This window comes from Heterodontus francisci, chromosome 10, assembly GCF_036365525.1.
Source record: "Heterodontus francisci isolate sHetFra1 chromosome 10, sHetFra1.hap1, whole genome shotgun sequence".
NCBI classification, from domain to species: domain Eukaryota; kingdom Metazoa; phylum Chordata; class Chondrichthyes; order Heterodontiformes; family Heterodontidae; genus Heterodontus; species Heterodontus francisci.
This window is the reverse complement of record NC_090380.1, coordinates 125,009,214-125,032,056: the sequence shown is the minus strand read 5'-3', so window position 1 is coordinate 125,032,056 and position 22,843 is coordinate 125,009,214. Positions and strand designations below refer to the sequence as shown.

The 22,843-nt window shown below is 44.8% G+C and overlaps 1 protein-coding gene across 2 annotated transcripts in view; it reads left to right on the top strand.

Moving 5' to 3' along the window:
• Positions 1 to 20,489: 20,489 nt before the first annotated feature.
• The window catches only part of u2af1 (U2 small nuclear RNA auxiliary factor 1), a 142,139-nt gene continuing 139,785 nt past the window's right edge, over positions 20,490 to 22,843 (top strand). For both annotated transcript variants that reach the window (XM_068041319.1, XM_068041318.1), the window contains exon 1: positions 20,490 to 20,597. In XM_068041319.1, coding sequence (XP_067897420.1) covers positions 20,554 to 20,597 — 44 coding nt within the window. In that variant the 5' untranslated portion in view covers positions 20,490 to 20,553. The remainder of the gene's footprint in view (positions 20,598 to 22,843) is intronic.

Sequence of the window (22,843 nt, the reverse complement as noted above, 5' to 3'; positions counted from 1 at the left end):
CGTGAATCTTTTCTGTACTCTCTCCAATGCCCTCACGTCTTTCCTAAAGTGCGGCGCCCAGAACGGGACGCAATACTCCAGCTGAGGCTGAACTAGTGTCTTATCCAATGCCAGGTATCTCACTAAATCAGTGTCCAACATAGTGATTGAGAAATTAAGTCAATAAATTAATTTTCTTTTTTAGATTTAGATATACAGCACTGAAACAGGCCCTTCAGCCCACCGAGTCTGTGCCGACCATTAACCACCCATTTATACTAATCCTACACTAATCCCATATTCCTACCACATCCTCACCTGTCCCTATATTCCCCTACTACCTACACTAATGGCAATTTATAATGGCCAATTCACCTATCAACCTGCAAGTCTTTTGGCTGTGGGAGGAAACCGGAGCATCCGGAGGAAACCCACGCAGACACAGGGAGAACTTGCAAACTCCACACAGGCAGTACCCAGAATGGAACCCGGGTCGCTGGAGCTGCGGTGCTAACCACTGCGCCGCCCTTTAAATCTGTAATTTAATGTTTTACTGGAATTTGCAGTCTGTGAGCTTTTATCTGATCAAAATGTTCATAACTGTGTTTACCTGACCTCTCTTGTTCCTGTGAGTACATTCCCATTTATTGTTAATTAACCTTTCCATGGTACTTGCAGCAACCTCTGGAGCTGACCTGTCTGAACAATAACCCCATAAACCAATTAAGTTTTATTGCTACCTCTTACTGAGGTCACACGGGATATTTCAATGTTTGTGTTTATCTTCCAAGTCCCTGGTAACAGAGACTTTGAAATCTTTAACTCTACCATCTTAAAGTGGAACTTCAATGAGCTCTGAAAACTAACCATTTATTCAATCTTTAACTCTAAAGGCATAATACACTATTTCCAAATTCTACTTAATCAAGCCTATTATTCCTACATTCCTTCACAGTGTATTTGAATGCATGTAACATTCGAACCAAAACAGATGAACTCATAGCGCAAATGGAAATAAATAAGTACGATCTGATAGCCATTACAGAAACATGGCTGTAGGATGACATAGATTGGGACCTGAATATTGAAGGGTACGTAACATGGACAGGAAGCTAGGAAAAGGCAGAGGAGTGGCTCTGTTAATTAATGATGATATTAGCACAATAGAGAGGGATGACCCAAGTTCAGGAAACGAGGATGTAGAAGCAGTTTGGGTCCAGATGACAAATGATAAAGGTAAGAAGTCACTTGCGGGAGTGTGTGTACAGGCCCCCTAACAATCACCACACGGTAGGACGGGGTATAAAGAAAGAGATAATGGGTGCTTGTCGGAAAGGTATGGCGACAATCAGAGAGGATTTTGATCTACAAACAGATTGGAAAAATCAGATGGGCAAAGGTAGCCTAGATGAGGAGTTCATAGAATGTTTTTGGGATAGATTCTTGGAACAGCACATTCTGGAGCCAGAGAGCAGGCTCTACTAGACTTGGTATTGTGCAACGAGATAAGATTAACTAATGACCTCATAGTGAAGGTGCCCCTGTGATCATAATATGATTGAATTTTACATTCAGTTTGAGGGAGAGAAGAGTGGGTCCAAGCCTAGTATTTCAAACTCAAATAAAGGGCAATTATCAGAGCGTGAAAGCAGAGCTAGCAAAAGTGAACTGGCAAAGTAGGTTAAGGGATAGGTCAATAGAGATGCAGTGGCAGACATTTGAGGGGATATCTCAGAATACACAGAATAGATACATTTCAATGAGAAAGAAAAGTTTCAAGGGTGGGACCCACCATCCGTGGTTAACTAAAAAAGTTAAAGATAGTATCAAACTTAAAGAAAAAACATATAATTGTGCAAAGATGGGAGGCAGGTCAGAAGATTGGCCAAAATATAAAAAGCAGCAAAGAATGACTAAAAGATTAATAAGGAGTGAAAAATTAGAGTACGAGAGAAAGCTGGCGAGAGATATAAAAACAGATAGTAAGAGTTTCTACAGATATTCAAAAAAGAAAAGATAACAAAGCGAGCATTGGTCCTATAGAAAGTGAGTCTGGGGAATTAATAATGGATAATAATGAGATGGCAGATGAATTGAACAGGTATTTTTCATCGGTCTTCACCATAGAGGGTACAAGTAACATCCCAGAAATAGCTGTAAATCAGGAAATGGAAGGGCGGGAGGAATTCAAGAAAATTACAATCAATCATCAGGGAAGTTGTCCTGAGCAAATTGCTGGAGCTGTGGGCTGACAAGTCCTCAGGTCCTGATGGACTTCATCCTAGGTACTTAAAAGAAGTGGCTAATGAGATAGTTGATGCGTTGGTTTTGATTTTCCAAAATTCTCTAGATTCAGGGAAAGTTCCATTTGATTGGAAAATAGCTAAATGTAACTCCTTTATTCAAAAAGGGAGGGAGACAGAAAGCAGGAAACTACAGGCCAGTTAGCTTAACATCTGCCTTAGGGAAAATGTTAGAAGCTATTAAGGACATTGTAGAAGGGCACTTAGAAAAATTCAAGATAATCAGGCAGAGTCAACATGGTTTTGTGAAAGGAAAAATCATGTTTAACCAATTTATTGGAGTTCTTTGCAGAAGTAACATGTGTTGTGGATAAAGGGGAACTGGTGGATGTATTGCACTTAGATTTCCAGAAGGCATTTGATAAGGTTCTACATCAAAAGTTATTGTGGAAAATAAAAGCTCATGGTGTAGGGGGTAACATTTTGGCATGGACAGAAGATTGGTTAGCTAACAGGAAACAGAGAGGAGGCATAAATGGGTCATTTTCTGGTTGGCAAGCTGTAACGAATAGTGTGCCACAGGGTTCAGTGCTGGGTCTTCAACTTTTTACAATTTATATAAATGACTTTGATGAAGGGACCGAAGGTATGGTTGCTAAATTTGCTCATGACACAAAGACAAGAAAGTAAGTTGTGAAGAGGACATGAGGAGGCTACAAAGGGATATAGATAGGTTAAGTGAGTGGGCAAAGATCTGGCAAATGGAGTATAATGTGAGAAAATGTGAAATTGTCAATTTTGACAGGAAGAATAAAAAAGAAGCATATTATCTAAATGGTGAGAGGTTGCAGAGCTCGGAGATGCAGAGGGATCTGGGTGTCCTAGTGCATGAATCACAAAAGGTTAGTATGCAGGTACAGCAAATAATTGGAAAGCTAATAGAATGTTATCGATTATTGCAAGGGGAATTGAATACAAAAGTAGGGAGGTTAATTTTCAGTTTTACAGGGCATTGGTGAGACCACATCTGGAGTACTGTGTGCAGTATTGGTCTCCTTATTTAAGAAAGGATGTAAATGTGTTGGAAGCAGTTCAGAGAAGGTTTACTAGACTAATACCTGGAATGGGTGGATTGTCTTATGAAGAAAGGTTGGACAAGCTATGCTTGTATCTCTGGAGTTTAGAAGAGTAAGAGGCGACTTGATTGAAATGTATAAGATCCTGAGGGGTCTTGACAGGGTGGATGTGGAAAGGATGTTTCCTCTTGTGGGAGAATCTAGAACTAGGGGTCACTGTTTAAAAATAAGGGATTGCCCATTTACGTCAGAGATGAGGAGAAATTTTTTCTCTCGAGGGTCGTGAGTCTTTGGAACTCTCTTCTTCTAAGGCAGTGGAAGCAGAGTCTTTGAATAATTTTAAAGGCAGAGGTAAGCAAGGGGTGAAAGGTTATTGGGGGTTGGTGGGACTGTGGAGTTGAGCTTACAATCAGATCAGTCATGATCTTATTGAATGGCAGAGCTGGCTCAAGGGGCCGAGTGGTCTACTCCTGCTCCGAATTCATATGTATCCCCGAGTGATTTGAGACACTTAAAACAAGTTTAAAGTAAAGGAATTTGCAGAACTGTTGGTGTTAGAATTAAAACATTTTCAATTGGAAGAAGAAGAAAGCAAACCAGAGGGTAGTGCAGTTGAATTAGCTAAAATTTGGTTGCAAATGAGGCAGCTTGAACTTGACAAAGAAAAAGAAATAGAAATGAGAAAACTTGATTAGGAGAAAGAATTGAAAATAACTTGAGCTGAAAAAGAACTGACAATGAAAAAACTTGAACGACAATTGCAAAGAGAAAGAGAAGGAAAGGAATTTGAAGTTTAAAATCTGGAACGAAGACAACAGGGTGGCCTTGACATTAAGGAAAATTCTGGGAAGGAGAGATCTGACACCATTCCAGGACGCAGTGGAAAGCTGTTTAAATTTGTGCAAGCCCTCCCTAACTTTGAGGAAAGGGACGTAGAGGCATTTTTCATTTCTTTTGAAAAGGTAGCCAGACAGATGAAGTGGCCAAAGGAAAGCCGGACACAAGGAAATTAACACAATAATGAGGAAAGATATTAGCTCTGACGATGTGGAATCTGTATGAGTAGAGCTGAGAAACACGAAGGGGCAAAATACATTAGTGGGGGTTGTATATAGACCCCCAAACTGTAGTGGTGATGTTGGGAATGGCATTAAACAGGAAATTAGAGAGGCATGTGATAAAGAAACTGTAATTATGGGTGAGTTTAATCTGCATATAGATTGGGCAAATCAAATTAGTCACAATACCGTAGAGGAGGAATTCTTGGCGTGTATATGGGATGTTTTTCTGGAGCAATAGTTAGATGAACCAACTGGAGGACAGGCCATCCTAGACTGGGTATTGTGTAATAATTGACAATCTAGTGGTGCGAGACCCCTTGGGGACGAGCAAACATAATATGATAGAATTCTTCATCAAGATGGAGAGTGACGTAGTTGATTCTGAGACAGGGGTCCTGAATCTTAGTAAAGGAAACTACGAAGGAGCAGTTTAGAATTCAGCAAAGGAGGACCAAGGGATTGATTAAGAAGGGGAAAATAGAGTACGAGAGCAAGCTTGCGGGGAACATAAAAACTGACTGTAAAAGTTTCTATAGGGATGTGAAGAGAAAAAGATTGGTGAAGACAAATGTAGGTCCCTTACAGTCAGAAACAGGGGAATCTATTATGGGGAACAAAGAAATGGCTGACCAACTAAATGCATACTTTGGTTCTGTCTTCACAAAGGAGGACACAAATATCATACCAGAAATGTTGGGGAACACAGGGCTTAGTGAGAGAAAGGAACTGAAAGAAATCAGTATTAGTAGAGAAGTGGTGTTGGGGAAATTGATGGGATGGAAGGTCGATAAATCCCCAGGGCCTGATGGTATGCATCCCAGAGTACTTAAGGAAGTGGCCCTAGAAATAGTGGATGCATTGGTGGTCATCTTCCAAGATTCTATAGACTCTGGAACAGTTCCTGCAGATTGGAGGGTAGCTAATGTAACCTCACTATTTAAAAAGGGAGGTAGAGAGAAAGCAGGGAATTATAGACCAGTCAGCCTGACGTCGGTAGTGGGGAAAATTCTAGAGTCAAAGATTTTATAGCAGAGCACTTGGAGAACAGTGGTAGAATCGGACAGAGTCAGCATGGATTTACGAAAGGGAAATCATGATTGACAAATCTACTAGAATTCTTCGAGGATGTAACTAGTAGAGTTGATGAGGGGGAGCCAGTGAATGTGGTTTATTTGGACTTTCAGAAGGCTTTCGACAAAGTCCCAAATAAGAGAGTAGCATGTAAAATTAAAGCGCATGGGATTGGGGGTAGTGTATTGCGATGGATAGAAAATTGGTTGGCCGACTGGAAACAAAATAGGGATAAATGGGTCTTTTTCTGAATGGCAGGCAGTGACTAGTGGGGTATCGCAGGGATTGGTGCTCAGACCCCAGCTATTCACAATATACAGTAATGATTTAGATGAGGGAACTAAATGTAATATCTCCAAATTTGCAGATGACACAAAACTGGGTAGGAGGGTGAGTTGTGAAGAGGATGCAGAGAGGCTTCAGGGTGATTTGGACAAGTTGAGTGAGTGGGCAAATGCATGGCAGATGCAGTATGTGGATAAATGTGAGGTTATCCACTTTGGTAGCAAAAACAGGAAGGCAGATTATCTGAATGGCTATAAACTGAGAGAGGGGAATATGCAGCGAGACCTGGGTGTTCTCATACACCAGTCGCTGAAGTTCTCATACACCAGTAAGCATGCAGGTGCAACAGGTGGTAAAAAAGGCAAATGGTATGTTGGCCTTCATAGCGAGAGGATTCAAGTACAGGAGCAGGGATGTCTTGCTGCAATTATACAGGGCCTTGGTGAGGCCACACCTGGAATATTGTGTGCAGTTTTGGTCTCCTTATCTGAGGAAGGATGTTCTTGCTATAGAGGGAGTGCAGTGAAGGTTGACCAGACTGATTTTTTGGATGGTGGGACTGACGTATGAGGAGTGATTGAGTCGGTTAAGATTATATTCGCTGGAGTTCAGAAGACTGTGGGGGGAATCTCAGATACCTATAAAATTCTAACAGGACTTGACAGGGTAGATGCAGGAAGGATGTTCCCGATGGTGGGGGAGTCCAGAACCAGGGGTCATAGTCCAAGGATACGGGGTAAACCTTTCAGGACTGAGATGAGAAATTGCTTCACCAAGAGAGTGGTGAGCCTGTGGAATTTGCTACCACAGAAAGCAGTTGAGGCCAAAACATCGTATGTTTTCAAAAAGGAGTTAGATATAGCTCTTAGGTCTAAAGGGGTCAAAGGGTATGGGGCGAAAGCGGGAACAGGTTACTGAGTTGGATGATCAGCCATGATCATAATGAATGGCAGAGCAGGCTTGAAGGGCTGAATGGACTACTCCTGCTCCTATTTTCTATGTTTCTATGCTTATGCATAGCAGGCTGATGGGCTTGCTCATGAAGTTTATGCCATGCTTTCTGACAAGGCTTCTGCAGATTCTGAGATGGCAAAAAAAACTGTTCTCGCTGCATCTGAGTTAGTCCCTGAGGCTTACTGACAGGAATTTTGAAACCTCCGGAGATTGTCTGGGCAGACATATAGAATTTGAGAGGGTAAAACAAATTAATTTTGATCGTTGGATACGGCACTAAAGGTTGAGGTCACTTATGAGAATCTTAGGGAACTAATTCTCTTGGAAGAATTTAAAAATTTACTCCCTCTGTTAGTAAGAATTCACATAGAAAACCAGAAGGTTTCAACAGCCAGACAGGCAGCGGAAATTGCTGATGATTATGAGCTTGTTTACAAACCGAAACCCTTTGTCCATCACCCCCACAAACCCAAGAAGGATAGAAGGTGGGAGGGTGAAAGAAAGGCAAGCAGCCAGGGACAGGAAGGAACTGCTGGGAACACCCCAGGATCATCTGCTCAAGCCAGAAAGGAATATGCTGAGGGTGGAAGTGAAGTCCGCAAGCCTAACTGTTACCATTGTCACAAGGTGGGACACCTTCGTGCAGAATGCTGGAAGTTGTGGGGTAAACCCCTGGGACTTATTTGGGTACACAAATGTTACGAGGTGAGAAAGGGGTTTCGGGTTCCCACTCAGCCTTCTGCTGGTCTTACCGTAACAGGGTTTTATTTGAAACATTATTTTTAAGCTCCCTTTTAGTGAATCCTTGTTCACTAACTTCCAATTATAAGGCAAAGAAACCAGCCAAACAGGTTTTCTTAGGTTTAAAGAAAAAAGGTTGAACTTTATTAAACTTAAACTCTGACTCGGTTAACGCCTGCAGATACGCGACACGCCCACGCTAGCATGCATACGCAATACACACAGGCAGATAGAGACAGAAAAGAGAAGAAATAAGGTGGAAAAGTTTGAGGCAAAAGCTGAAGATCGTTTTGGTTACTGTTCTTCTCTGTAAAGTCCTTGATTGTAGGTAGATCTTGCTTTTCATTGGAGCCCAGTATTCTTAAACCTTGTACGATGTAGGAGACTTTTCTCTTGAAGATTTTTAAAAATTCGTTCATGGGATGTGGGCGTCGCTGGCTAGGCCAGCATTTATTGGTGCCCATCCCTAATTGCCCTTGAACTGAGTGGCCATTTCGGAAGGCATATTAAGAGTCAACCACATCGCTGTGGATCTGGAGTCACATGTAGGCCAGACCAAGTAAGGACAACAGATTTCCTTCTCTAAAGGACATTAGTGAACCAGATGGGTTTTTACAACAATGGTTTCATGGTCACACTAGACTAGCTTTTTAATTCCAGATTTATTCATTGAATTCAAATTTCACCATCTGCCGTGGTAGGATTCGAACCCATGTTCCCAGAACATTAGCCTGGGCCTCTGGGCTACCAGTCCAGTAACATTACCACGATGCCACCGCCTCCCCCTCAGTGGATCCAGAGGCTTGTGAGAAAGAGATAGGAGCAGACAGGAGAGGCCTTCTCAAAACAGGAACAAACAGTCTTTTCTGAGTTCAAAAACTCTGTGCCCAGTTCAGAAAACCCTGCACAGCCAGTTAGTCATGTGACCAGCTGGTTTAACCAGTCCTGGCTTTTGTGGATTGTATCAACTTAGCAGTCACAGAATCACAGAATAATACAGTGCGGAAGAGGCCCTTCAGCCCATCGAGTCTGCACCGATGCATTAAAACACCTGACCTGTCTACCTAATCCCATTTGCCAGCACTTGGCCCACAGCCTTGAATGTTATGACGTGCCAAGTGCTCATCCAGGTACTTTTTAAAGAATGTGAGGCAACCCGCCTCTACCACCCTCCCAGGCAGTGCATTCCAGACCGTCACCACCCTCTGGGTTACAAAGTTCTTCCTCAAATCCCCCGTAAACCTCCCGCCCCTCACCTGAAACTTGCGTCCCCTCGTAACTGACCCTTCAATTAAGGGGAACAGCTGCTCCCTGTCCACCCTCCTCATAATCTTGTACACCTCGATCAGGTCACCCCTCAGTCTTCTCTGCTCCAGTGAAAACAACCCAAGCCTATCCAACCTCTCTTCATAGCTTAAATGTTTCATCCCAGGCAACGTCCTGGTGAATCACCTCTGCACCCCCTCCAATGCAATCACATCCTTCCGATAATGTGGCGACCAGAATTGCACACAGTACTCCAGCTGTGGCCTTACCAAAGTTCTATACAACTCCAACATGACCTCCCTGCTTTTGTAATCTATGCCTCGACTGATAAAGGCAAGTGTCCCATATGCCTTTTTCACCACCCTATTAACCTGCCCTTCTGCCTTCAGAGATCTATGGACAAACATGCCAAGGTCCCTTTGTTCCTCGAACTTCCCAGTGTCAGGCCATTCATTGAATACTTCCTTGTCCCATTACTCCTTCCAAAGCGTATCACCTCACACTTTTCAGGGTTAAATTCCATCTGCCACTTTTCTGCCCATTTGACCATCCCGTCTATATCTTCCTGTGACCCAAGACACTCAACCTCACTGTTAACCACTCGGCCAATCTTTGTGTCATCCGCGAACTTACTGATCCTGCCCACCACATAGTCCTCTAGGCCGTTTATATAAATGACAAACAATAGGGGACCCAGCACAGATCCCTGTGGTACGCCACTGGACACTGGTTTCCAGTCACTAAAACAGGCGTCTGTCATCACTCTCTGTCTCCTACAGCTAAGCCAATTTTGAATCCACCTTATCAAGGTACCCTGTATCCCATGTGCATTTGCTTTCTTGATAAGTCTCCCATGTGGGACCTTGTCAAAGGCTTTGCTGAAATCCATGTAAACTACATCAACTGCACGAGCCTCATCTACACACCTGGTCACATGCGCAAAAAATTCAATCAAATTTGTTGGGAATGACCTCCCTCTGACAAAGCCATGCTGACTATTCCTAATCAAATTTTGCATCTCCAAGTGGAGATAGATTCTCTCCTTCAGAATTTTCTCCAATAGTTTCCCTACCACTGACGTGAGACTCACTGGTCTGTAGTTCCATGGCTTATCTCTGCAACCTTTCTTAAATAGTGGGACCACATTAGCTGTTCTCCAGTCCTCTGGCACCTCCCCCATGGCAAGAGAGGAATTAAAAATTAGGGTCAGAGCCCCTGCAATCTCCACCCTCGCCTCCCACAGCATCCTGGGACACAAATCGTCCGGACCTGGAGATTTGTCCATTTATAAGCCTGCCAAAATCTCCAATACCTTGTCACTCCCTATGACAATTTGCTCAAGAACCTCACAGTCTCTCTCTCTCGGTGTTCCCAATCTACATCCTCATTCTCTTGGGTTAAGACAGATGTGAAGTATTCGTTCAACACCCTACCAATGTCCTCTGGCTCCACCCACAGATTTCCCCCTTGGTCCCTAATGGGTCCTACTCTTTCCCTGGTTATCGTCTTCCCATTGATATCCTTATAGAATATCTTGGGATTTCCCTACTACTTTTACCAGCCAGAGCTTTCTCATATACCCTCTTTGCTCTCCTAATTGCTTTCTTAAGCTCCATCCTACACTTTCTGTACTCCACTAATGCTTCCGTTGATTTGCTCTCCTCGTATTTACTAAAAGCCTCTTTTCCTTCTCATTGTCCCCTGAATGTTTCTGGTCATCCTTGGTTCTCTGGGCTCGTTGCTCCTACCTATTACCCTAGAGGGAACATGTTGGGCCTGTACCCTCCCCATTTCCTTTTTGAATGCCCCCCACTGCTCTTCTGTAGATTTCCCAACAAGTAACTCTTTCCAGTTTACCTTGGCCAGACCCTGCCGTATTTTACTTCAATTCGTTCTCCCCCAATCCAAAACCTTTTTTTGCAACTTGTCTATTTCTTTCTCCATAACAAGCTTAAATTGTACCATGTTGTGGTCGCTATCACCAAAATGATCCCCCACCAACACATCAACCACCTGTCTGGCTTCATTCCCCAGAATTAGGTCCAGCACTGCACCCTCCCTTGTTGGATCCTCTACATATTGAGCTAAAAGGTTCTCCTGCATACATTTTAAGAACTCCACTCCATCTAAGCCCTTAACACGATGACTATCCCAATTAATGTTGGGAAAGATGAAATCACCTAATATAATTACCCTATTATTTTTACACACCTCTGCAAATTGCGCACATATTTGCTCCTCAATTTCCCGCTGACTATCTGGGGGTCTGTAATAAACACCTAGCAATGTGGCTGTCCCTTTTTTATTCCTAAACTCTACCCATAAAGCTTCATTTGTTGCCCCCAAGATATCATCTCTCCTTACTGCAGTAACTGACTCCTTAACCAATATTGCAATGCCCCCTCCTCTTTTACCCCCTCCTCTGTCTCGCCTGAAGATTCTATTTCCCGGGATATTGAGCTGCCAATCCTGCCCCTCCCTCAACCATGTCTCCGTGATGGCTGCTATATCACAATTCCACATGTCAATCATTGCCCTTAACTCATCCGATTTACCTGTAATACTCCTGGCATTAAAGTAGAGGCCATCCATCCTGGTTTTACTCCCTTGAAACTTACTTCCGCTGTATTCCCTCGGACTTATTTGCTTTCCTGTGTTTAGCTGTGTCCCTCTTCTGCTAGGAGTCTGCGTCCCCTCCCCCTGCCAAATTAGTTTAAACTCCTAACAGGTAAGGCAGATGAACTTAGAGCTTGGATTAGTACTTGGAACTATGATGCTGTTGCTATTACAGAGACTTGGTTGAGGGAAGGACAGGACTGGCAGCTAAATGTTCCAGGATTTAGAAGCATCAAGCGGGATAGAGGGGGATGTAAAAGGGGTGGGGGAGTTGCATTACTGGTTAAGGAGAATATCACAGATGTACTGCAGGAGGACACCTCGGAGGGGTCATGCAGCGAGGCAATATGGGTGGAGCTCAGGAATAGGAAAGGTGCAGTCACGATGTTGGGGGTTTACTACAGGCCTCCCAACAGCCAGCAGGAGGTAAAGGAGCAGATATGTAGACAGATTTTGGAAAGATGTTAAGGTAACAGGGTTGTAGTGGTGGGTGATTTTAACTTCCCCTATATTGACTGGGACTCACTTAGTGCTAGGGGCTTCAATGGGGCAGAATTGTAAGAAGCATCCAGGAGGGCTTCTTGAAACAATACGTAGATAGTCCAACTAGGGATGGGGCCGTAATGGACCTGGTATTGGGGAATGAGCCCGGCCAGGTGGTCGAAGTTTCAGTAGGGGAGCATTTCAGGAACAGTGACCATAATTCCATAAGTTTTAAGGTACTTGTGGATAAGGATAAGAGTAGTCCTCGGGTGAAGGTGCCAAATTGGGGGAAGGCTAATTAGAACAATATTAGGCAAGAACTGAAGAATTTAGATTGGGGGCAGCTATTTGAGGGTAAATCAACATCTGACATGTGGGAGTCTTTCAAACGTCAGTTGATTAGAATCCAGGACCAGCATGTTCCTGTGAGGAAGAAGGATAAGTTTGGCAAATATCGGGAACCTTGGATAACGCGGGATTTGTGAGCCTCGTCAAAAAGAAAAAGGAAGTATTCGTAAGGGCTGGAAGGCTAGAAACAGACGAATCCCTTGAGGAATATAAAGACAGTAGGAAGGAACTGAAGCAAGGAGTCAGAAGGGCTAAAAGGGGTTATGAGATAGAACACAGAACAGTACAGCACTGTACAGGCCCTTCAGCCCACGATGTTGTGCCGACCCTTTAACCTACTCTAAGATGAAACTACCTACATACCCTTCATTCTACTATCATCCATGTACCTATCCAAGAGTCGCTTAAATGTCCCTAATGTATCTGCTTCTACTACCACCGCTGGCAGTGCATTCCATGCACCCACCACTCTCTGTGGAAAGAACCTACCTCTGATATCTCCCCCAAACCTTCCTCCAATCACCTTAAAATTATGCCCCCTGGTGATAGCCCTTTCCACCCTGGGAAAAAGTCTCTGGCTATCCACTCTATCTATGCCTCTCATCATCTTGTACACCTCTATCAAGTTACCTCTCATCCTTCTTCGCTCCAATGAGAAAAGCCCTAGCTCCCCCAACCTTTCTTCATAAGACATGCCCTCCAGTCCAGGCAGCATCCTGGGGCTTTATAGAGCTGCAGCATAAACTCACAGCTCTTAAACTCAATCCCCTGTTAATGAAAGTCAACACCCCATACGCCTTCTGAACAACCCTATCAACTTGGGTGGCAACTTTGAGGGATCTATGGACATGGACCCCAAGATCCCTCTGTTCCTCCACGCTGCCAAGAATCCTGTCTTTAAGCCTGTATTCTGCATTCAAATTCGACCTTCCAAAATGAATCACTTCACACTTTTCCAGGTTGAACTCCATCTGCCACTTCTCAGCCCAGCTCTGCATCCTGTCAATGTCCCGTTGCAACCTACAACAGCCTTCCACACTATCCACAACTCCAGCAACCTTCGTGTCATCGGCAAACTTGCTAACCCAGCCTTCCACTTCCTCATCCAAGTCATTTATAAAAATCACAAAGAGCAGAGGTCCCAGAACAGATCCCTGTGGAACACCACTGGTCACCGAGCTCCAGGCTGAATACTTTCCATCTACTACCACCCTCTGTCTTCTATGGGCCAGCCAATTCTGTATCCAGACAACCAAATTTCCCTGTATCCCATGCCTCCTTACTTTCTGAATGAGCCTACCATGGGGAACCTTATCAAACGCCTTGCTAAAATCCATATGCACCACATCCACTGCTCCTCCTTCATCAATGTGTTTTGTCACATCCTCAAAGAATTCAATAAGGCTTGTGAGGCATGACCTGCCCCTCACAAAGCCATGCTGACTATATCTAATCAAACTATGCTTTTCCAAATAATCATAAATCCTGTCTCTCAGAATCCTCTCCAATAATTTGCCCACTACCGACGTAAGACTGACTGGTCTATAATTCCCAGGGTTATCCCTATTCCCTTTCTTGAACAAGGGAAGAACATTTGCCACCCTCCAATCATCCGGCACTACTCCAGTGGACAGTGAAGACGCAAATATCATCGCCAAAGGCACAGCAATCTCTTCCCTCGATTCCCGTAATATCCTTGGGTATATCCCGTCTGGCCCCGGAGACTTATCTGTCCTCATATCATTCACAATTTCCAGCACATCCTCCCTCTTAACCTCAACCTGTTGGAGCATATCAGCCTGTTCCACGCTGTCCTCACAAACGACCAGGTCCCTCTCACTAGTGAATATTGAAGCAAAGTATTCATTTAGGACCTCCCCTACCTCCTCCGACTCCAGGCACAAGTTCCCTCCACTATCCCTGATTGGCCCTACCCTCACTCTGGCCATCCTCTTGTTCCTCACATAAGTGTAGAACGCCTTGGGATTTTCCTTAATCCTACCCGCCAAGACTTTTTCATGTCCCCTTCTAGCTCTCCTAAGTCCATTCTTCAGTTCCTTCCTGGCTACCTTGTAACCCTCTAGAGCCCTGTCTGATCCTTGCTTCCTCAACCTTAAGTAAGCTTCCTTCTTCCTCTTGACTAGCTGATAGTGATGAGGATTGTCAGAGGATACAGCAGGATATAGATCGGTTGGAGACTTGGGCGGAGAAATGGCAGATGGAGTTTAATCCGGACAAATGTGAGGTAATGCATTTTGGAAGGTCTAATGCAGGTGGGAAGTATACAGTAAATGGCAGAACCCTTAGGAGTATTGACAGGCAGAGAGATCTGGGCATACAGGTCCACAGGTCACTGAAAGTGGCAACGCAGTTGGATAAGGTAGTCAAGAAGGCATACAGCATGCTTGCCTTCATCAGTCGGGGCATAGAGTATAAAAATTGGCAAGTCATGCTGCAGCTGTACAGAACTTTAGTCAGGCCACACTTAGAATATTGCGTGCAATTCTGGTCGCCACACTACCAGAAGGGCGTGGAGGCTTTGGAGAGGGTACAGAAGAGGTTTACCAGGATGTTGCCTGGTCTGGAGGGCATTAGCTATGAGGAGAGGTTGGATAAATTCGGATTGTTTTCACTTAAACGACGGAGGTGGAGGGGCGACATGATAGAGATTGACAAAGTTATGAGCGGCATGGACAGAGTGGATAGTCAGAAGCTTTTTCCCAGGGTGGAAGAGTCAGTTGCTAGGGGACATAGGTTTAAGGTGAGAGGGGCAAAGTTTAGAGGGGATGTGCGAGGCAAGTTCTTTACATAGAGGGTGGTGAGTGCCTGGAACTTGTTGCTGGGGAAGGTGGTGGAAGCAGGTACCGTCGAGACGTTTAAGAGGCATCTTGACAAATACATGAATAGGATGGGAATAGAGGGATACGGACCCCGGAAGTGCAGAAGGTTTTAGTTTAGGCAGGCATCAAGATCGGCGCAGGCTTGGAGGGCTGAATGGCCTGTTCCTGTGCTGTACTGTTCTTTGTTCTATACGTGCTATCCACAATGCTCTCAGACCCGCGGATGCTCCACAGTGTTTCCAGCCGCCGTTCCAGCTCTGAAACCTGAGGTTCCAGGAGCTGCAGCTGGACACACTTCCTGCACACATGCTGGTCCCAGGGACTGGAAATGTTCCCAGATTCCCACATGCAGCAAGAGGAGCAAACCACGGCTTCAAGCTCCCCTGCCATGACTAAACCCTTCAAATTTTAAAATATAGAAGATTATAATTAAAAAAACAATTAAATCTTGCTAAAACAATGACTTACAATTAGAACATTAGAACATTACATTACAGCGCAGTACAGGCCCTTCGGCCCTCGATGTTGCGCCGACCTGTGAAACCATCTGACCTACACTATTCCATTTTCAGCCATATGTCTATCCAATGACCACTTAAACGCCCTTAAAGTTGGCGAGTCTACTACTGTTGCAGGCAGGGCGTTCCACGCCCCTACTACTCTCTGAGTAAAGAAACTACCTCTGACATCTGTCCCATATCTATCACCCCTCAACTTAAAGCTATGTCCCCTCGTGTTTGCCATCACCATCCGAAGAAAAAGACTCTCACTATCCACCCTATCTAACCCTCTGATTATCTTATATGTCTCTATTAAGTCTCTATTAATGGGAACTGTTTTTCCTTATCTAACTTATCTAGGCCTGTCATAATCTTGTACACTTATTTTTTGTGTCTTCTTCTCTGAAGACAGATACAAAATACTTGTTCAAAGTCCCTGTCATTTCCCATTATTAATTCACCACTATTCACTTCCTTTTTATATACTTGTTTACTCTGTCACGCTCACACAAGGAACAGTTATGAACTGAACTGGAGCAATTATGAATTAAATGAACTGATGGATTAAACTCCAAAGAATGGACACACTTTTACTGCAGACAAGATGGAGAAAGAGGTCAGGTGACCTCTCCTGTACTGCCAATATACATGGTGACTGTTAGAAACTAAACCAATCATTACATCTGGACTAAAACAAGAAATGCTGGAATCACTCAGCAGGTCTGGCAGCATCTGTGGAAAGAGAAGCAGAGTTAACGTTTCGGATCAGTGACCCTTCACGTTAACTCTGCTTCTCTTTCCACAGATGCTGCCAGACCTGCTGAGTGATTCCAGCATTTCTTGTTTTTGTTTCAGATTTCCAGCATCCGCAGTATTTTGCTTTTATTACATCTGGACTACTCCTGGGGAAGGCACATTAAAATGCGAAACAGCCCATTCAATGCTAAATGGCTCCTATTTCAAGAATTGGGTTGACAAAGGTCTTAGCAGACAGGGAGACTCTGGATTCAAAGCCAAGACAATAGGTGGGACGTAACATAGGTGGGGCGGCACAGTGGCGCAGAGGTTAGCACCGCAGCCTCACAGCTCCAGCGACCCGGGTTCGATTCTGGGTACTGCCTGTGCGGAGTTTGCAAGTTCTCCCTGTGACCGCGTGGGTTTTTTCCAGGTGCTCCGGTTTCCTCCCACAGCCAAAGACTTGCAGGTTGATAGGTAAATTGGCGATTATAAATTGCCCCTAGTGTAGGTAGGTGGTAGGGGAATTGTGGGGATGTGAGAGGGTAATGGGATTAATGTAGGATTAGTATAAATGGGTGGTTGATGGTCAGCACAGACTCTGTGGGCCGAAGGGCCTGTTTCAGTGCTGTATCAAAAAAAAACCACTTTATCAAGATAAGCCACATTCAAACCCCACTGAGTAACAATGGCCACATGTTCCAAGACATTGTATGAATTTATCACAGAACAGCATCAATGGTCACCTGACTGAAAACAAGCCTGATAAATATTTTCTTAAAAAAAGAATGCTCTGCTAGACACAGAGACAGAAAGCCAGATAGCCAGGGAACACAAGCAATAGGAGCAGCAATAGACCACATAGCCCATCGTGCCTCTTCCATCATTCAATGATCTTAGGAATCAATTCCAATTTTCCGCCTGCTCGCCATATCCCTTGATTCCCTGAGAGACTAAAAATCTATCTATCCCAGCCTTAAATATATTCAACGATGGAGCATCCACAACCCTCTGGGGTAGAGAATTCCAAAGATTCACAACCCTATGAATGAAGTAATTTCTCCTCATCTCAAGAAGCTGAGAGATCCATTCCAGCCAAGAAGACCCTGCCTATAACATCTTTAAACCACAGAGGCAGGTGACCTGATAAACTCCCCACCTGAGAAATCGTAACAGGATTCTCACCGCCGGTTTTGACTGAATCTCAAACAGAGGGGTCTGCAATATTTCAGTGAACCAAGAAAAGGAACACCGAGCCTACACCGTGTTAAAATATTCTTCCTGGAAAACCAAGAAAGTTTCAAAGTGAATTCTTTTTACAACAATCGGACTTAAGTGCATGCTATCCTCTAATCTCTGTCTCTTTTGTGTGCATGTGAGTGGGTGCGCATATCTTCTTGTTGTTTAATAAACTTATGTTCCTTTTGATCCTACAAGAAAACCTGTCCTTTGACTGTTTATTTGACCTCCCCCACCCCTCTGCCGCCCCCATCCCAGAGGAAAGGGGAAACATCTTCCTGTATTCACCCTGTACACTAAATTGAAGGAAGTACAAGTAAATCACTGCTTCACCTGGAAGGAGTGTTTGGGGCCTTCAATGTAGTATACCGTATTCACTGCTCACAATGCAGTTGCCTCTACATTGGGGAGACCAAACGTAGATTGGGTGACCGCTTTGCGGAACAACTCCGCTCAGTCCGAAAGCATGACCCGGAGATTCCGGTTGCTTGCGATTTCAATACACACCCCTGTGCTCTCATGCCCATATTTCCGTCCTTGGCCTGCTGCAGCGTTTCAGTGAATATCAATGTAAGCTCGAGGAGCAGCACCTCATCTTTTGATTAGCCACTCTACAGCCTTGTGGACTCAACATTGAGTTCAACAATTTCAGAGCATGACTGGCCTTGTTTTATATTTTTCCTTTTTGATCATTTTATTTAATTTTTTAACCATGTGCCTGTTTTTCATGTGCTTTTGGACAGAACTGCTCATACTCTAGCATTAACACTCCCTTTGCTGTTGTCCTATGACTTCTTTTTTACTTCATCTCTCCGGCCCTCTGCCCTATCACACACCTTCCCAATGTTCTCTTCCCCAACAAACCACCAGCAACCTCCCCACCCCACCCCACCCCCGCCACACTTGCTTAAAACCTGATTCTTTTCTAACCTATGCCAGTTCCGAAGAAAGGTCACAGACCTTTTTTTCATTTGTTCATGGGATGTGGGCATCACTGGCTCGGTCAGCATTTATTGCCCAGCCCTAATTTTGCCCTTGAGAAGGTGGTGGTGAGCTGCCTTCTTGAACCGCTGCAGTCCATGTGGGGTAGGTACACCCACAGTGCTGTTAGGAAGGGAGTTCCAGGATTTTCACCCAGCGACAGTGAAGGAACGGTGATATAGTTCCAAGTCAGAATGGTGTGTGACTTGGAGGGGAACTTGCAGGTGGTGGTGTTCCCATGTATTTGCTGCCCTTGTCCCTCTAGTTGGTAGAGGTCGCGGGTTTGGAAGGTGCTGTCTGAGCAGCCTTGGTGCATTGCTGAAGTGCATCTTGTAGATGGTACACACTGCTGCCACTGTGCGTCGGCGGTGGAGGGAGTGAATGATTGTAGATGGGGTGCCAATCAAGCGGGCTGCTTTGTCCTGGATGGTGTCGAGCTTCTTGAGTGTTTTTGGAGCTGCACCCATCCAGGCAAGTGGAGAGTATTCCATCACACTCCTGACTTGTGCCTTGTAGATGGTGCACAGGCTTTGGGGAGTCAGGAGGTGATTTACTCGCTGCAGGATTCCTAGCCTCTGACCTGCTCTTGTACCCATGGTATTTATATGGCCACTCCAGTTCAGTTTCTGCTCAATGGTAGCCCCGAAGATGTTGATAGTGGGGAATTCAGCGATGGTAATGCCATTGAATGTCAAGGGCACATGGTTAGATTCTGTCTTGTTGGAGATGGTCATTGCCTGGCACTTGTGTGGCCCGAATGTTACTTGCCACTTACCAGCCCAAGCCTGGATATTGTCCAGGTCTTGCTGCATTTTCACACAGACTGTTTCAGTATCTGAGGAGTCACGAATGGTGCTGAACATTGTGCAATCATCAGTGAACATCCCCACTTCTGACTTTATGATTGAAGGAAGGTCATTGATGAAGCAGCTGAAGATGGTTGGGCCTAGGACACTACCCTGAGGAACTCCTGCAGTGATGTCCTGGAGCTCAGATGACTGACCTCCAACCACCACAACCATCTTCCTTCGTGCTAGGTATGACTCCAACCAACAGAGAGTTTTCCCCGATTCCCATTGACTTCAGTTTTGCTCGGGCTCCTTGATGCCATACTCAGTCAAATGCTGCCTTGATGTCAAGGGCAGTCACTCTCACCTCACCTCTTGAGTTCAGCTCTTTTGTCCATATTTGAACCAAGGCTGTAATGAGGTTAGGAGCTGAGTGGCCCTGGCGGAACCCAAACTGAGCATCACTGAGCAGGTTATTGCTAAGCAAGTGCCGCTTGATGGCACCGTTGATGACACCTTCCATCACTTTACTGATGATTGAGAGGAGGCTGATGGGGTGGTAATTGGCCGGGTTGGACTTGTCCTGCTTTTTGTGTACAGGACATACCTGGGCAATTTTCCACATTGCAGGGTAGATGCCAGTGTTGTAGCTGTACTGGAACAGCTTGGCTAGGGGCGCGGCAAGTTCTGGAGCACAGGTCTTCAGTACTATTGCTGGAATGTTGACTTATGACCACTAAAAGACCATAACTGGCAGCTTCAGCAGCCCCCTGCCCTGGCACGTACCCCCATTCTAAGTCCATTCGCCAGGCCCAAGCCCTGGTTAACCCTCATCCAAGGTCCCAACAGGACTATTCATTTTTCTGTCCATTCACACCCTCTCTGTACTAACACTTTGTCTTTTAACACATCATTTGCCTTTGCTCCATGACCTCCTGGTCAGTTATCCTGTGACCTTGTCCTATCTACACCTTCTCCTTTGTTATCTTTTGCCCCTTGTTTAAAATGTTCACATTTCTAATATTTGTCACTGACCTGAAACGTTAACTCTGCTTCACTCTCCACAGATGCTGCCAAACCATTTGAATAATTCCAGCATTTCTTGTTTTTATTACCCCCAACCCCACATGGTACAGGCCGCTCCCTCTGCTGCCCAGCAACGTCCCCTCTGCCCAATCACAGCCCGGAGGCGGGGCTGCATTGGTCGCTCGGAAGACGGTGGAAGGTCACGTGCTGGCTTCCCGCCTTGCCGGCAGTGACCACGTGATGCGCATCTGCGTGCTGGGTATGTGTGTGACGTATACGCAGTAAGTGGTGACGTGTTGTGAGGGGAGAGCGGGGCTGAAGATGGCGGAGTATTTGGCGTCGATTTTCGGCACCGAGAAGGACAAGTGAGTGCGGCCGGAGAGTGAGGCCTAGAGCGGTGCTGGGAGGGCTTCCCCCTTCCACCTCGGGAGTGAGAGGGCCTGAGGCCTATGCGACTTGGCAGAGCGGGAGCTCGCACACAATGGAGCCAGGTCTCGGCCTGGCGGCGGTTGCCGCCTGAATCGACCCTTGTCTGGGTCTCAGTGCAGAACCCGCTTTGAGGCTGCGGCCTGCAACTCGCACGCGGCTTGGCGGGCCGAGTGCGGCGGCATCTGGGATTCCTTTCTCAGCGAATCCCTCACCGGCTCACTGGATTTATTCGAAATTCCACAGAAGAACCAGTGGGGATATTAAGAATTTTTTTTTTACTAGCGAGTTGTTGTGATCTGGAACGCGCTGCCTGAAAGGGCGGTGGCAACAGATTCAGTAATAACTTCAAAGGGGAATTGCATAAATACTGGAAGGGAAAACATTTGCAGAACTATGGGAAAAAGGGAGAGAGGGACAATCTGATCGCTCTTTCAAAGAGCTGGCACAGGCACGATGGGCTAAATTGTCTCGTTCTGTGCTTTATCATTCAATAACTGCTATTTCTAGAAGCAATAAAAACAAACGCTGGAAATACTCATCAGGTCTGGCAGCATCTGTGGAGAGAGAAGCAGAGTTAACGTTTCAGGTCAGTTAACCTTCGTTAACTCTGCTTCTCTCTCCACAGATGCTGCCAGACCTGATGAGTGTTTCCAGTATTTGTTGTTTTTATTTCAGATTTCCAGCATCTGCAGTATTTTGCTTTTATTTCTAGAAGGAAGATCTTTTATGCTTCTCACAATGTTGTACTATTTAAGAGTAGGCACCATGAAGGAAGCACAGCAGCTAATTTATGCATAGTGAGGACCCAGATTAACCACGTTAAGTAACCAGATCCAGTATTATGAATATTCGTTGAGGGGTTAATGTTTGCTAGTTGTCGGGTATGGTAGCATAGTGTTTGGGCTACTGGATGAGTAATCCAGAGGCCTGGACTAATGATCTGGAAGCATGAGTTCGAATCCCACCAGAGTAAACTGGGGAACTTAAATTCAGTTAGTAAGCTAGTATGAGTCTTTGTGACCATGGAACTATCATAGAATGATTACATGACAGAAGCAGGCCATTTGGCCTGTCGTGTCTTTGTCCCGAAGCTGTGCAAGCTTTTTCTCTTCAAAACCAATCTGATTGCTAATGTCTTTTGGTAAGGCAATCTGCTTCCTTTTCTGTTTTGGCCTCTTATGTGGCTTCAGGCCCACAGCAATGGTTGGCTCTTAATTGTCCTCTGAAATGGCATAGAAAGCAATTCAGTTGCACAGATGCCAACCCCACTGTCTCATAAATTGAGGTAAACACTTAACCAAGATCTTTGATATTAAAATCCTAAGTTGGTATTTTTTAAATATAAGCCAATGTAGATTGACATCCTTGCTATGGATAAAATAATTATGGAAAAGGACAGACATAGAACAGGAGTTAGAGTTCTCAATTGGGGCAAGGGCCAATTTTACTAAACTGAGTAATTTAGCCCAAGAGGACTGGAACCAGCTACTTGAACAGTGGGAGGCATTCAAAGGAGAGATTCAGGGTAAGCATCTTCCCACAAAGAAAAAGAGTGAGGTGGCCAAATCTAGAGCCCCATGGATGTCAAGGAGTTTACAGGGTAAGATAAGGCAGAAATGGAAAGCTTATGTCCAACACCGAGAACTCAATACTACAGAAAGCTGAGAGGAGCATAGAAAGTGGAGGTGAAATCAAAAAGGAAATTAGGAAAGCAAAGAGAGGGCATGAAAGAATATTGGCAAACAAAGTCAAGGTCAACCCACAGATGTTTTATCAATATATTAAGAGTAAGAGGATAACTAAGGAGTGAGTAGGGCCCATAAAAGACCAAAAAGGTAACTGATGTGTAGGAGCGGAAGATATTGGTATGATTCTTAATGAATACTTTGCGTCAGTCTTCACAAAAGAGGGGGACGATGCAGATATGTACTACAGGCCTCCAAAGAGTCGGGAAGAGACAGAAGAGCAGATATGTAGGCAAATCTCAGAGGTGTAAAAATAATAGGGTAATAGTGGATTTCAATTTCCTCAGTATTAGAGTCATAGCGATACATAGCACTGAAACAGGCCCTTCGGCCCACCGAGTCTGTGCCGACCAACAACCACCCATTTATACTAATCCTACATTAATCCCATATTCCCTACCATATAGAACTGCAAACAACATTGAACACCTTTGGCT